Below are 12323 nucleotides of genomic sequence, written 5' to 3'. Positions count from 1 at the left end.
GCATTTAAATTACAATTGATAAGTTGGCTCTTATATCTGAAGAATTGTTCTCATTAGTTTTTAATGGGATTTTTTTTTAATTGAAGTACCAAAGCACAGAATGCTTGTTGGAGTTCTGAAATGAGAAAAAGATCAATGCTCATAATCTATCACATGAAGCTAATTCACACACTATGATTTCTAGTGACCTGCTGCTAGTTAAGCTAACTCATTTCTGTTCTTAGATACACTAATGAGATATAAAGCTCAGGTAAGGATACATGGTTCTGTGAAAATGCAGACTTGCATTATTTTGAACTTTTCGATGATAAGAAATGAGATATAACAGTTATAATAAAATAGGTATAACAAAATCAAGTTTTTGTATTAACATGCAAAGTAAATTGTGCTTGATGTAGTTACCTTCATAAACCCAATCTGGTATTCCATTGAAAATTTTATTTTCTTCTCCATTGTTAGTGATTTGCACAGGTGCTGCTGTTGGTGAAGCTTTTATATAAATATTATTATTCCAAACATATGCCTGCAAAACATCATTGTGATAATGATTTCTGTTACAGTAAATCTGCTCCCTACCTTTGCCACGTTTAGTGGGCTATTTACTTTCACTTCAGATGGCAAAAGCTGTCTTTTGAATTTGCATTTGGCCAAACATCACTGATACTTAACAAACACTAATTACTAAAACAAAGCAAGTATAGCAACCTGACTTTATGCCAAGATGGAAACAAACAAACAAACAAAGAAAACACAAAAGACAAACAACCCCACACCAAAACCCAAAAAACCCCACAAACTAGCTTGTTTAAGTGACACTATTATCGTGTCAAGAAAGCCTTCCTATTAATTTCCTTTTGAGATACAAGCTTATTTTAGTAGTTTTTTTTGTTTGTTTTTACTTATTTGTCCCTCAAACAAAAGAATATTTTGGTAAAACATTGATGAGAGTTTCAGAATCGCTAATAGATCTCCAAAGATGGCGTATTTCTGAGTAACACTCAGAACTCCTTTATATTTTTGGCATCTGCCTCCCTTTCCAATCCATTTTTCCCTAACAACTGAACAACACTGTTTTATTCTAGAGCTTCTCTCTGAGATGCAGAAAGCTCTTTTCAACATCCTTTGCTGCTGTGGTTGGGCTCCATAATCTCTATACTACAAGCAGTAAGAATGCATAAACACCATATCTCTTGTGACTGCTCTTTAGGTCAGATTCAACATCCACATAGGGAATGCACAAGCCTTACAAACACAGTGGCTATCAAAACTACCATGGATTGAGGTGGAGATTAAGAAGAAAAGGACTGTGAGAAAGAGTACAAGGAGAGGAGATTTTGATCCTCTAATCCCTGTTACATTTGTCTATCAAATAAGGTTTCATTGTTTTAATTAGGAGATAAAAGCCACAGTGATGAGTAAGTAGACAGCCATAATGCTGCTGTCTTTGAAAGGCGTTAGCTACTGCCTGCCACTATAAAAACACTAAGTTCCTGTGCAGACTATGGGCCACTACTACTTTCAGGAATGCCTTTTCATCAAAGAACAAAACACACAGAGGGATATTTGAATATTTCTAGCAACTGTAGCCAGTCAATTTGGAATCTAGTTCAGCTACTTTATCTAGGAGTAGGTAAGTCCAAAAAGCCCAAGGGCACAATTAATGTGAGCTTCTATGTCATGGATACAAAAATAAACGACCATATAAGTTTCACTTATCCTTACTGACCAGTTTGTGACCAACAGGAGACCAGGAAATATATTGTGTATTATTATGCAGTGGTGTTTCATCTAAGATAGAACTGGAAAAAACAGAAACAAAACACAACTAAGACAAATCAGTAAAATGTCATTTCATTGAAAAATACTATTAAAATTATATCTCAGGCAAAAATTACTAACCTTGTATTGAAATCATAGATGTAGTATGAAGCTGTGTAGGAATGCCTCCACAACTGCAAAAGAATTAATTTAATATTAAGAAAACAAAAATGTCACCAGGACACAAATCTTTTACAGCTTGAATTACCACTGAAACCTGCCTCACATTTCTGCTTAAGACAGATATAACACAACGAAACTACACAAGTAGTAAGCCTCCATAAGGCTTAAGAAAAGACTAAAGAATCACTGCTGCTCTGGGGTCATCACTTAAAGTACTATGATAGAGGCCACTGACTGATTAAGTGCGGAAATACGGAGGCCAGAGATGCTGAAGATTTTCAGAAATTCTTTTAACTATATGGCAGACTATCAAAGCTATCCACAGTTAATCCCTCTCCTTCTGCCCTACTGGCACAATTGCCTTCTGCCTCCTTTTACAATAATATTGAATTATTTAACATAACATCCTATTGTTTAGTAGTCCTCACAAGTCCCAGCAGTATTTCTGTAGCAGTTCCTGGGTTCCTATTTCCATTCATATTGTCACAGAAATAAACCCTTTCTCCCAGAAACCTTCTTCTTGAAGTCTGTATCACTGGGGGCACTTACAGAGACAGATGATGATAATGCAGACACATTTAAATGTACTCACTATGAGGAGCTGAAGAGGTTTGATTTAGCCCACGGTGTTGACATGCTACAATAATGCTACCTTCTATGATAGTTCTTCAAGATTTGTAAGAAGATATAAAACAATATCTTAGTACTACACAACCAGATGGCTATTACATAAGAAGTGTCCACATCCTCATGATTCATTTTGTTACTCTCTTTTCTTGCAATAAATATTAATAACAACAGAACTTTCAATCCTACTACTACATAAAGGTTAAAAGATGGCTTCAGCATTAAAGTAAAATTAACTCTTACGATTGCAACAAATAAAATATAATAGAACAAATCATGAGTGGAGGAGATGTCTAGGGTAGCTGGAAAAGTGTAAGACTTTTGTGACTTGCTGTTACATTGCTGTCAATGTAACAAGTCTACACATACATAGCATATATATATACAAGCTTATGCATGCAGCCTGTCACCTCCCTGCTTCTCCTTTACCCACACAACTCCTTGGACACTCACACCTGTCTACCATTCTAGCTTATCTCCCCAGATTAACCCTCCAGCTTCATTCTCCATATATCTTTCCATCCACTATCTTTTTATCTGGCTTTACTCACACAGTCATTTCTCTTCTGCCAAGCTCACAGGTCTTTGATACCCTTCTCTTCTAGTTTCCAAGCCTGATGCCTCTAGGCAGTCACTATCAATCTCCTCCCTCTTCTCTTGTCTGTTTAGACTTCAGTGTTCCCCTACAGACATCCATCTTATTCATCTAAACTCATGCATTTCCCACACACTCTTTCAGCCTCCACAACCCCTACTTCCAAGACCATCTTCTTGCTCAGTTGTTTCCAAACCTTCACTTCCCGGTTTCATTCTGAGAGAATTAAATTCTATTTGTACCTTTGTATAGCTGTACTGCAGAAGAGCAAACTTTTGGTCAGGGGACAATATAACCGTGGTTGCTTTGTACTTGTCCTGTCAACAAAGAGCGAAGAGAACATATTAAGCACTGATTCCAGAGAAAAGCATAGAACAAAATATTAAATTTAATACCTTCCCCAAAGTCTGCATATATTAAATATAAGCCAACATACTAATGTTGTATTTGACAAGACTATGGAGGATGTTCCAGTAGCAGCATCGAAAAGTCGGATGTCCCCATTAGCTGTTTTGTGAAGATACTGATTTCCTAAAAGAGCAAGAGAGATACCAATAAACAATAAGTAAAATGTTCATCAGTCATTTATCTTTTTTTTTTTTTGTTAAGCAGGAAATAAATTTTAAAAATATGGTCAAAATTTTCTTTCCATCTTTTGTAATGAAAGGATGCTTATAGCACAAGAATGTTCACAAAATTGGGCTGACAGCCTCGACTTTTTGGCACCTCTTTCCCTTGGGGTACTAGGCATACCCAGCAGGAAAAGAGCTGTGCATGTCCCTGTTTCCTGATACACAGGAAGCTGACACTTCACGGAATGACACACTTACACGAACACACTTATACACAGAAGTAAATATGAGTAAATATGCTTTTTTAGCAATATGAGAATATAGTTCAACATGAACACTATCATGTATTTAAGGAAAAGAAATCACAACTCTTTGAGCTATGCACCATTCTGTAAAAGTACCATTAAATAACTGAACATTTTTTCAGGATATATTAGTCATTTCTGAGTATTGTGTGTTTATGGTAGTACATTTTCTTCGGATTCATGCTATGTATAGAAATAAATTACCTGAAATCCACTGCAAATTGTGTGTTTTGTACTGATAGTCACTGTTCAGGTAATTCTCTAGGGTGTATGTTCTTCGTGAATCAGTACTTTCTGAAAGAAAGAGTGACAGAAAAGAGGTTTTGATGTTATTACAACTTGTTCCACTCCAGCTTCCTAACCTGACCACTAAAATAAGTGTCTTTTTTTGCTGGTTATTGATGTGTTTTAACTGACCAGGTGTGAAGCACCAGCAGTGAGAAGGCAATAAAGCTTTACTGCAAGATAAATTCATCAATCATAAACTAAAGGAATATTGATGAGATCACTGAACAAACACAAAAATTATGAATGCCTTTTCTCTGTTGGTATTTTATTTTAGGATACACTAGAGCTGGTATCCTTGGATTTAATAAAAATACCTGTTTGACAGTGACAAAATAAACAAAATACACTTATCCTTCTTATCTCAGGAAATATATGTATGTACTCCTCAAAAATTGAAAAGAAGCGATCTTAGTGCCTTTCCCCTCTATGCTCACACATTGGAACTTAGCTGCAGAACCCTGACTGCTAATGCTTGCATCAGACATTGACTGTGGGGTTGGTCACGTACAGCAAAGATGTACATGCTCATGTTTAAGAGTGGTGGACAGGCATGGCTGTCCAGTTGAATGATATGTGGCATCCATGGGAATAGATGTACAGCTCTTGAATGATATATTAAAATTAAGTGGCTGCTGTACTTTATTACATAAGACTTGCTGTTCCTGGTCCCAAATTCTTCCATAGTGAATCACCTATCATTAAACTTAAATTTCAGAAATATCTCACATGAAAAATCATTAAAATTGTCAATGAACATCTAATTAAAGAAAAAAAAACACTAATGCATACTGCTAAGTTTATAATGAAATAGCTGGTTAAATATTTATTCCTTTCTTGATGTGTTTTTCACCAAGGTATCTAAGTATTTTAATGATTGTTGTGACATCACTATTTTGACTGCAAAATTAAAACTAAGTAACTGGATTACTTTGAAAAGACTAGTGAAACTGAATCCAGTTAAACTTCTGAGATTGGTCATCAGCTCCAGTATGCCACCGTCATTTTCTATGAAAATATTTCATTTTTACTGGCTGTAGTGCAAAAGCTACTTATTCAAAGTTCAAAAGGTTCAAATAATATATTATATATATTTTTTGAAATTCAGATATGCAATTCTCTTCCTGCTTCCCCTCACTTTTTATTTATTTATTATTATTAGTTTTTTAAAAAACTGCTGTCATACAAATCTACACAGTAAAGAAGGGAAGCAATCTTTATTTCATTCAATCTTTATCATCATTCCTTTTTTTTTGTTACTATCAGTGCAAATCAAAAGATCCAGGGTAAAATCAATTGATAAAAACACTCCAGTACAGGTGTTCTGACTAATCAGTCAGGATAGTAACCTGCCCCCATCTATTTTGAGATTTCCAGTATTTTAGATACTTTTCAACAGACAGCCTCTTCTTTCAATATGCTGAAGAAGAAAAAAGAGTACAAATCCTTGGGGGGCGGTGGTAACAAAAAATACCTCAATGATTGCTGCAGGGTATCTTTCTGTAGGTTGAATAAATGTGACATATGGAACATGACAGGAAGACATTTATATTAGCTATTATGGTTTTATTTTTATTTCCAAACAATAAGCATATTACCCATATACAGCACAGACTGCACAGCCATTGCTGCAGTAAAAGTCAAGAGCCTAACAAAGCTTTTAGATTAAGATTGCTCATCAAAGGTTAAAAAAGAAATGCTTGCTCAGTTCCATGTGAAATTTGCCTGTTCTAAAAATCACCAGTCTAGATTTTCTGCTCATGATGTTTCCATGAGAATATTAATTTCTCAGGTTAATTATTCTATATTAACTGAATATTTAATTTGATGGATTATGAACAAGTGTGTATTTGATATTCATGCACAGTTGTCTAGTTGGGAATATCACTTCTCTCCTTCCTAATTGAGTAAGTGTCATTTTCAATTAGAAGGGCTTCAGAAAGCAACAAAATTCTCTCTTGGAAAAGGAGGAGCAATTTAAGACAGGTGGCTGATGAACAGGTTTAGGGATTTTTCCAAACTGCTGAATGTTTTTCTCCCCTGGTGACATACATATTTTGCTGAGGTCTCATTACTAAAAATCAGGCCACCATTAAGATTTGTTGGCTGTGTACAAAATTAAAATTTCATTTTCTGTCAACACCTTCCACATAGTAACTGAATATGAAAACATACGCCAAGCTGTAAGGGTATAGTCAAAAAGTTCTACTTGGAGTATTTTCTTAATTTGCAAGATAGACCACCACCAGTATATTCTTACTTAACCACATTATGCCACTGACCATATATTGCATTCTGCTGCATTTCAATTCTTTTAGTTTAGACTCTATTTGAAAAAAAAATAAAGTGTCAAATAGGCTTATTTTGACAAAATGAAGTACCTGTTGACATTCAAAAACTTATTAGTGGCAATTAAAGATTGGATACAGGTCAATATATGTTCATATTTTAGCAAAATGGCTTCTTTCACTCCAGTTCCTCAAAGTCTGTGAAAGCTGAATTTTCTTGCTATTTTTCTTTCTTGTCTAACTCATATGGAGGCTATTTTCTAAATTCCAAGCAACTGGCTTTTTATATCTACCCTATTCTCCCCCCTTGCACCCCCCCGCCCCCCAAAGAACACATACATATTTATCACTGTCATAATGATATACTGGAAATAGTTACCTCAAAATACCTCTGTCACAACAGCAAAAACATAAGGTTTATTTTTTATTTTTGAAACCATTTCACTTTTTCTCACTAGAAAGATTGAGTTGGTTTCTGTAGGTATAAGGGGTTAAGGAAGGAGTTAAGGAAATACAGTTAACTACTATATAAAGTTCGTGGTGCAACACAGCACCATACCCAAAATGAAAGCTGTTAAAAATTACTTTTGGTGAATGTATTGTTTATTCCCCTGTGTCAAGACACATTTTTTAAATTTCTATATACCATGCAATAGAGCAAGAAATCATGTAACCGGCTTAAAACAGAGATAAAACTGTAAAAGTAATAATACTGGAAACTTTACTACACGTTCAGTACAACCAAGAAAGACTCGAAGAACCACATGGGAAAGATGAGTAACAAGCACGACACTCAACAACAGTGAGAAACAAAGGGATAGAGAAATGATACAAAACAGAGAAGGTGAGAAAGTATCAGAATTTTTAAGTGACAGCAGAACAAAGGCTAGAACGATCTGAAATCTAAGAATGTAGTTTAAAAGCAGCATGAGAGATGCAAGAAGAGAAACCTGATGCAGGACTCCCAAGAGAAAACCAACCTGTCAACACAGTGACACCAACCTAGGGCAGCTCCCCAGGTGTCACTGAGGCTGTGGAGATTGTCCCAGAGAGAGGTAATCAATAGGTCTGGTATCCCTCTCAAATTTGCCCCATCTCATGCAAACTAAGGAAATAAAAATAGCAGAAGTATTCTAGAGATAGCAACTAACTGCTGGTAAATTTGTTTATATGCATTACTCAACTTTCAAATTAGGGTAGATAAGAGAGTTAAATAACAGCTAGAGAAGTCAAGGTCATATAGCAGGAAAACATGTCCACCTTCCTTCAGAGGACAGAAGGATTTCAGATGGAATTGAGCAAGCAATTGTCTCTCTCTCAAAACAACATTCAGACTAAGAGGATCCTGTAATGCTATGCAAGGTGCATGAATAAACGGGGAAAAGAGAACAGCTACAACAATCAGATTCAAAATAAAAGACTGTTTGGTCAGACAAATCTACAGTATGCTCACAACCTGCTGGCTTATTAACCTACTGTATCTCCCTAACAACTTTGGAGAGAATTTCAGTCATGACTTTGACTGAAGTCATTTGAAGCTATGTTACTGGAATTAACTTCTGCTTACTGTTTATATAATGCTTCCCTAAAAACACACAAACTCAAGATTCTTGTCTAAACCTTATTTTTTGAATCTAGACTGAAAAAGATTCCACTTCAAAAATCTATTTCTAACCCATAGGTTAAAATTCATTTACCCATTTTCCAGCTTTCTCCCTGAACACCTTTAAAACTAAGGCCTTTCACAAATCATGGTAATACAAGACTCCTTATTCCCAATTCCCAAGAAAACTGGGACAGATCACAGCTACCAGATTAATTCAACTTGTGGCACAGGTCTTCAAATATGAATCGTGTATCAGCCAGACATCTCTGTATTTTTAAACATCCATTTCAGTTGCAAGCAGGGTGTTGACATAGGCAATAGATACTCCTCCACACCATCCAGTCACAAATCTGCTTAGCACAGGACAAATTGCAGATAGGATAAACAGGGTAAGACTGTTGATATGTGACCATCCCCAAAAGAACAATAAGAGCTATTTGAAGGCTTCGATTTCCTCTTCATCTCAGTTATACATTAAACTAGCTGTGAGGAAGATCTGCAACCTCATCTCTCTCAAGTCCTTGAACCGAGAAGCTGTCTCAGCAGTCCCAACATTCTTCAAATCCAGGATGACAAGAACAACTCATTGGACTTCTGCTGCCAGTAACCCTTATCTCTATGTATACTTTTTTCCAGGCACTAGTGAAAACTAGCTCACTAGTCGGATTTCAAACTCATGAAGTTTCTCCTCTCACACACCTCAAAGTCATTAACTTTCCCAGAACCTGTTACGCTTTTCCAACCTCTTCTAGGCACATTTTCTCTCAACAGAGCACAGCAGCCCATGCACAGTATCACCTATTAGAGTGATAAGCCTTCTCATTTAGTCAATATCTCACTCTCAGAGTTAGATGTCTGGGTGAAGGAAACTGATTTGTGACCAGATAGTTGTACAGGTCTGTATAATATTTGTGTTGTTGGTAACTTTCTCGTGGCAGCAGAATGATACTAGATATGACACTGTCTCCTTTCTGCTCTCAGCATCGTCTACTCTTCCTCTCACTCTCGGCTTTTCCTGAGCAGCTGGCCACCAGGACCACTGCTAGAGAAGAGGTAATGGTGTATGGCCACTGGATGTTTTGAACTGCCTTTTGTATGAAAAGGTAGAGTAAGAAAAAGGAAGTGTAAGTAAATAGAGAAATGAGTCATGAGCAGACAGGCCAGATGTTTTAAGAAAATATTCATGCCTTAAGGGTAACCAGTTGCTACAGTAGTCACCTCTTGAAGAGCTCCTCAAGGCATAACAACGCCTTCACCAACAGACTTCAAATATGACTGACTCCTGGAGCTACTTCAAGATTAAAGTGTTTGATGCAAGCAGTCCTATATTTGATTAAATATAAAAATAAGGTGGCAAAATAAGCAGCAGGGTATAAAGAAAAAGTATGGAATTTTGTACAGTCACAGTTCTGGCTGAAGACTCTCAAGATAAATACTGTAGGGCTGCTGTTCCCTAATCAAAGCTAGGGAACATTTTTGCAAATATAAGTATGAAGTACTTATATTATTAGTCCATGCTAAATGGCTTCAAGAGAAGAAACAAAAGTAACACATTTCATTTCACTAGCCTATCATCCAGCCAACAAGTCAGAACACCTCTGGAGTGTCAAAATTTCATAACCTTTCAAAACACTGGAGCCCATTTATCAAACTAATTTTGTGCTGCATGACTAATAAGCTTATGAAATTAAAGTACATGGAGGAGTATGGCAAGGGGAAGCCCAAAGGTAAGAAATCTAAACTCAAAATACCTATGTATATCAATAATCATTTTCATTCCAGCACAATGCTTGAACCATTAGGATGAAATAAAGATTTGACTGCAATTACAATTCCTTTTATCAGAGCACACTTTGATTTCACACAGTCACAGTCATGTAAGCTGCTACTCCTCCTTCCAGCTTTGCCACCTGTAATTTTGTACTCTGGCCAGTTCCTGTACTGACCCAGAAGACATCCTCACCTGACTTGCGCATCCGAAGTTCATGCATAGGAACAGTGTAATCAATCTAAGTTCTCTAACATATGAAGAGCTAATTATAAGTGTACCATCTGTACACTCTCAGCTAACAGAAAACACTGGTTTAGCACCTTTTAGTCAAAAAATTCAAAGTTCCTGAACTTGCAGTAGCTACAGTTATTATTCAGATGTTACAACTGACCTGATTTGGGAAAAGTCAGAACTTCAAGTTTACAAACTGGCACCTCTCCATCTCTGTCCTTATTTCATCCAAATGGACCTACTGAATTACCTACGTGTGCTAGATAATTTCCCACTCATTAATTTCAGCCATGAGTAATAAGACTAACATATTGCCCTACTCTTTTACAATACACAAAGTGGCACAAGCCAAGGTTGACGGTATGGTAGGATTCTGTATTTCATACAAAAGAGGTGCTTCTTTAATTTTTTTAACTATAGAACTCAAAGACCAATTCTAAATTGCTGCCACTTCTATAGCAAAAGAATTCCCATGCTACAGCCTATGAAAGAAGACCCCATTTGATTTTCAGTAAGACAGAGCATTGGCATTAAGGTAGGCTAGTAGTAACCCTTCAGCAGAGTAAAGGCCTGTACACTGAATTCTTTGGCTAGGCACTATGTAAGGATGCACACATGCATCTGACAAAGTATTAAGATCCTTTCTGTTATGATTTCCAGCTTCTTAAAATATCTTCTGTCACCTCAGAAATCTGCTTTTTTAGATTAATGGCAAAAAGCACCCAAAAACTGGAAGAAAGGAGAGTCTGCATCCACTGATGCAATTTTTAGCCCAGAAGATAAATAAGCCAGATATCTGGACTCTGAAAATCTAGTTACTAATGACTATGATATTATTAATATCAGAGATGAATCGCCAAAGATTTAAATGTAAACTATGCCATATGAACAGTACAGTGACACAAATTTTGCTTCTTTAATTGACATAAAAATAAACACCAGAACTTTCTATGCACGTAAGCAATTGCTATGTTTGTTTCTGAACAAACAAAAAAGATCAACATACATATCTTCATACTTTTTAGAATCAACCTAACAAACTTAAGACTACTAAAGGTCTGATCTAGAAAATACTTTAACTTCTGAAAGTTTGCAGTGCTGAATTCTACATATTATAACAGCTCAGCTGTTAATCATGAGAACATAACGAGAGTCATTAACCTGCAGCTTGGCCATACCAGGTGGGAGCAATGTATCATTGGATGAAGATTTAATGCTGTTTTACATTAACATCAGAGCTACAATGTCAACCTGGAAAGTACAAACTGATCAGAGTCCAAAAACACATTCCAAATCTACTCCTACTTTTTTTTGACCTCTGTAACAGCATTGTATAATTTTATTCAATAAATGTTAACAAATAAAAAGTTGTGCAAATGAAGCAAATCAGAAGGAGTATAATCTTATCTCTTCAACACACCTTAGAGGACTTAACAGTTGGCATTTTACTGCTGGTTCTACAGCTTTCAACCGCGCTAGGAAAAAAGTGCTGAAACTCGTAATACTTGTAACTAGCATTTTCTAAGTTTACACGGGAATTAAGCGTCTTTTTAATTTCTCCCCCAAGCCCCCCTCAGGCGAGACACCTTCTTGAAGTAACTCCCAGTTTCAAAAGACTCAGGAGCGTCAGCCCTACCAACGCCCAAGTACAAACTTTCAGCAAAACTCCAACCGCGAAGCCCGCCCCCGCGCGGGGGCTGAGCCCCCCCAAGGCCGGCAGAGACCGAGCCCCGGCAGTTTCGGGGACCCGTTCGTCCCTCCCTCCCAGCCCGGCGGCGGACTTACTGCCGGTGAGCAGAGCCACGGGCACAGCGATGACCGTGATGACAACGGCAACCCCCAGGAGCCCCAGCAGCCACTTCAGGAGGGTCTGCAAGGAGAAGTCCCATCAGGCGGCGGCCGCGAAGGGCCCGCGACCTGTGCCACCCGCCCCGAGCAGGAGTGCCCGGGCCCCCCTCTCCCGGACCCACCTTCATGGTGCGATGGAGCGGCGCTGTGAGGCGGCGGGCGGGGCCGGGCGGCTGCTCTGGGCTCAGGGGGCGAGGCGAGGCGAGGGGAGGGGAGGCGAGCAAAGGGCCTGCCTTGGGGCCCTGCGAAGCTGC

General features: G+C 37.6%; 1 protein-coding gene across 5 annotated transcripts in view; it reads right to left on the bottom strand.

Moving 5' to 3' along the window:
* DPP4 (dipeptidyl peptidase 4) overlaps positions 1–12322 on the bottom strand; it is a 39210-nt gene extending 26888 nt beyond the window's left edge. For 4 of the 5 annotated variants that reach the window (XR_013954006.1, XR_013954007.1, XM_080601255.1 and 1 more), the window contains exons 1-8: positions 12192–12322; positions 12007–12091; positions 4245–4334; positions 3600–3694; positions 3406–3480; positions 1900–1952; positions 1727–1799; positions 403–523 (exon numbers count right to left, since the gene is read on the bottom strand). Coding sequence is in view for 3 of the 5 variants with exons in the window: in XM_080601255.1 (XP_080457381.1) it covers positions 403–523; positions 1727–1799; positions 1900–1952; positions 3406–3480; positions 3600–3694; positions 4245–4334; positions 12007–12091; positions 12192–12197 (598 nt within the window). In the remaining 2 variants the exon portion in view is untranslated. Of the gene's footprint in view, positions 1–402; positions 524–1726; positions 1800–1899; positions 1953–3405; positions 3481–3599; positions 3695–4244; positions 4335–6607; positions 6939–12006; positions 12092–12191 lie in introns of those variants that run through there. The other variant, XM_080601256.1, reaches the window with a different exon arrangement.
* Between the last annotated feature and the right edge of the window lies 1 nt (position 12323).

This window comes from Anser brachyrhynchus (assembly GCF_964034855.1).
Source record: "Anser brachyrhynchus genome assembly, chromosome: 7".
In the NCBI taxonomy this organism is placed as follows: Eukaryota; Metazoa; Chordata; class Aves; order Anseriformes; family Anatidae; genus Anser; species Anser brachyrhynchus.
This window is presented reverse-complemented; position numbering and strand designations above follow the sequence as displayed.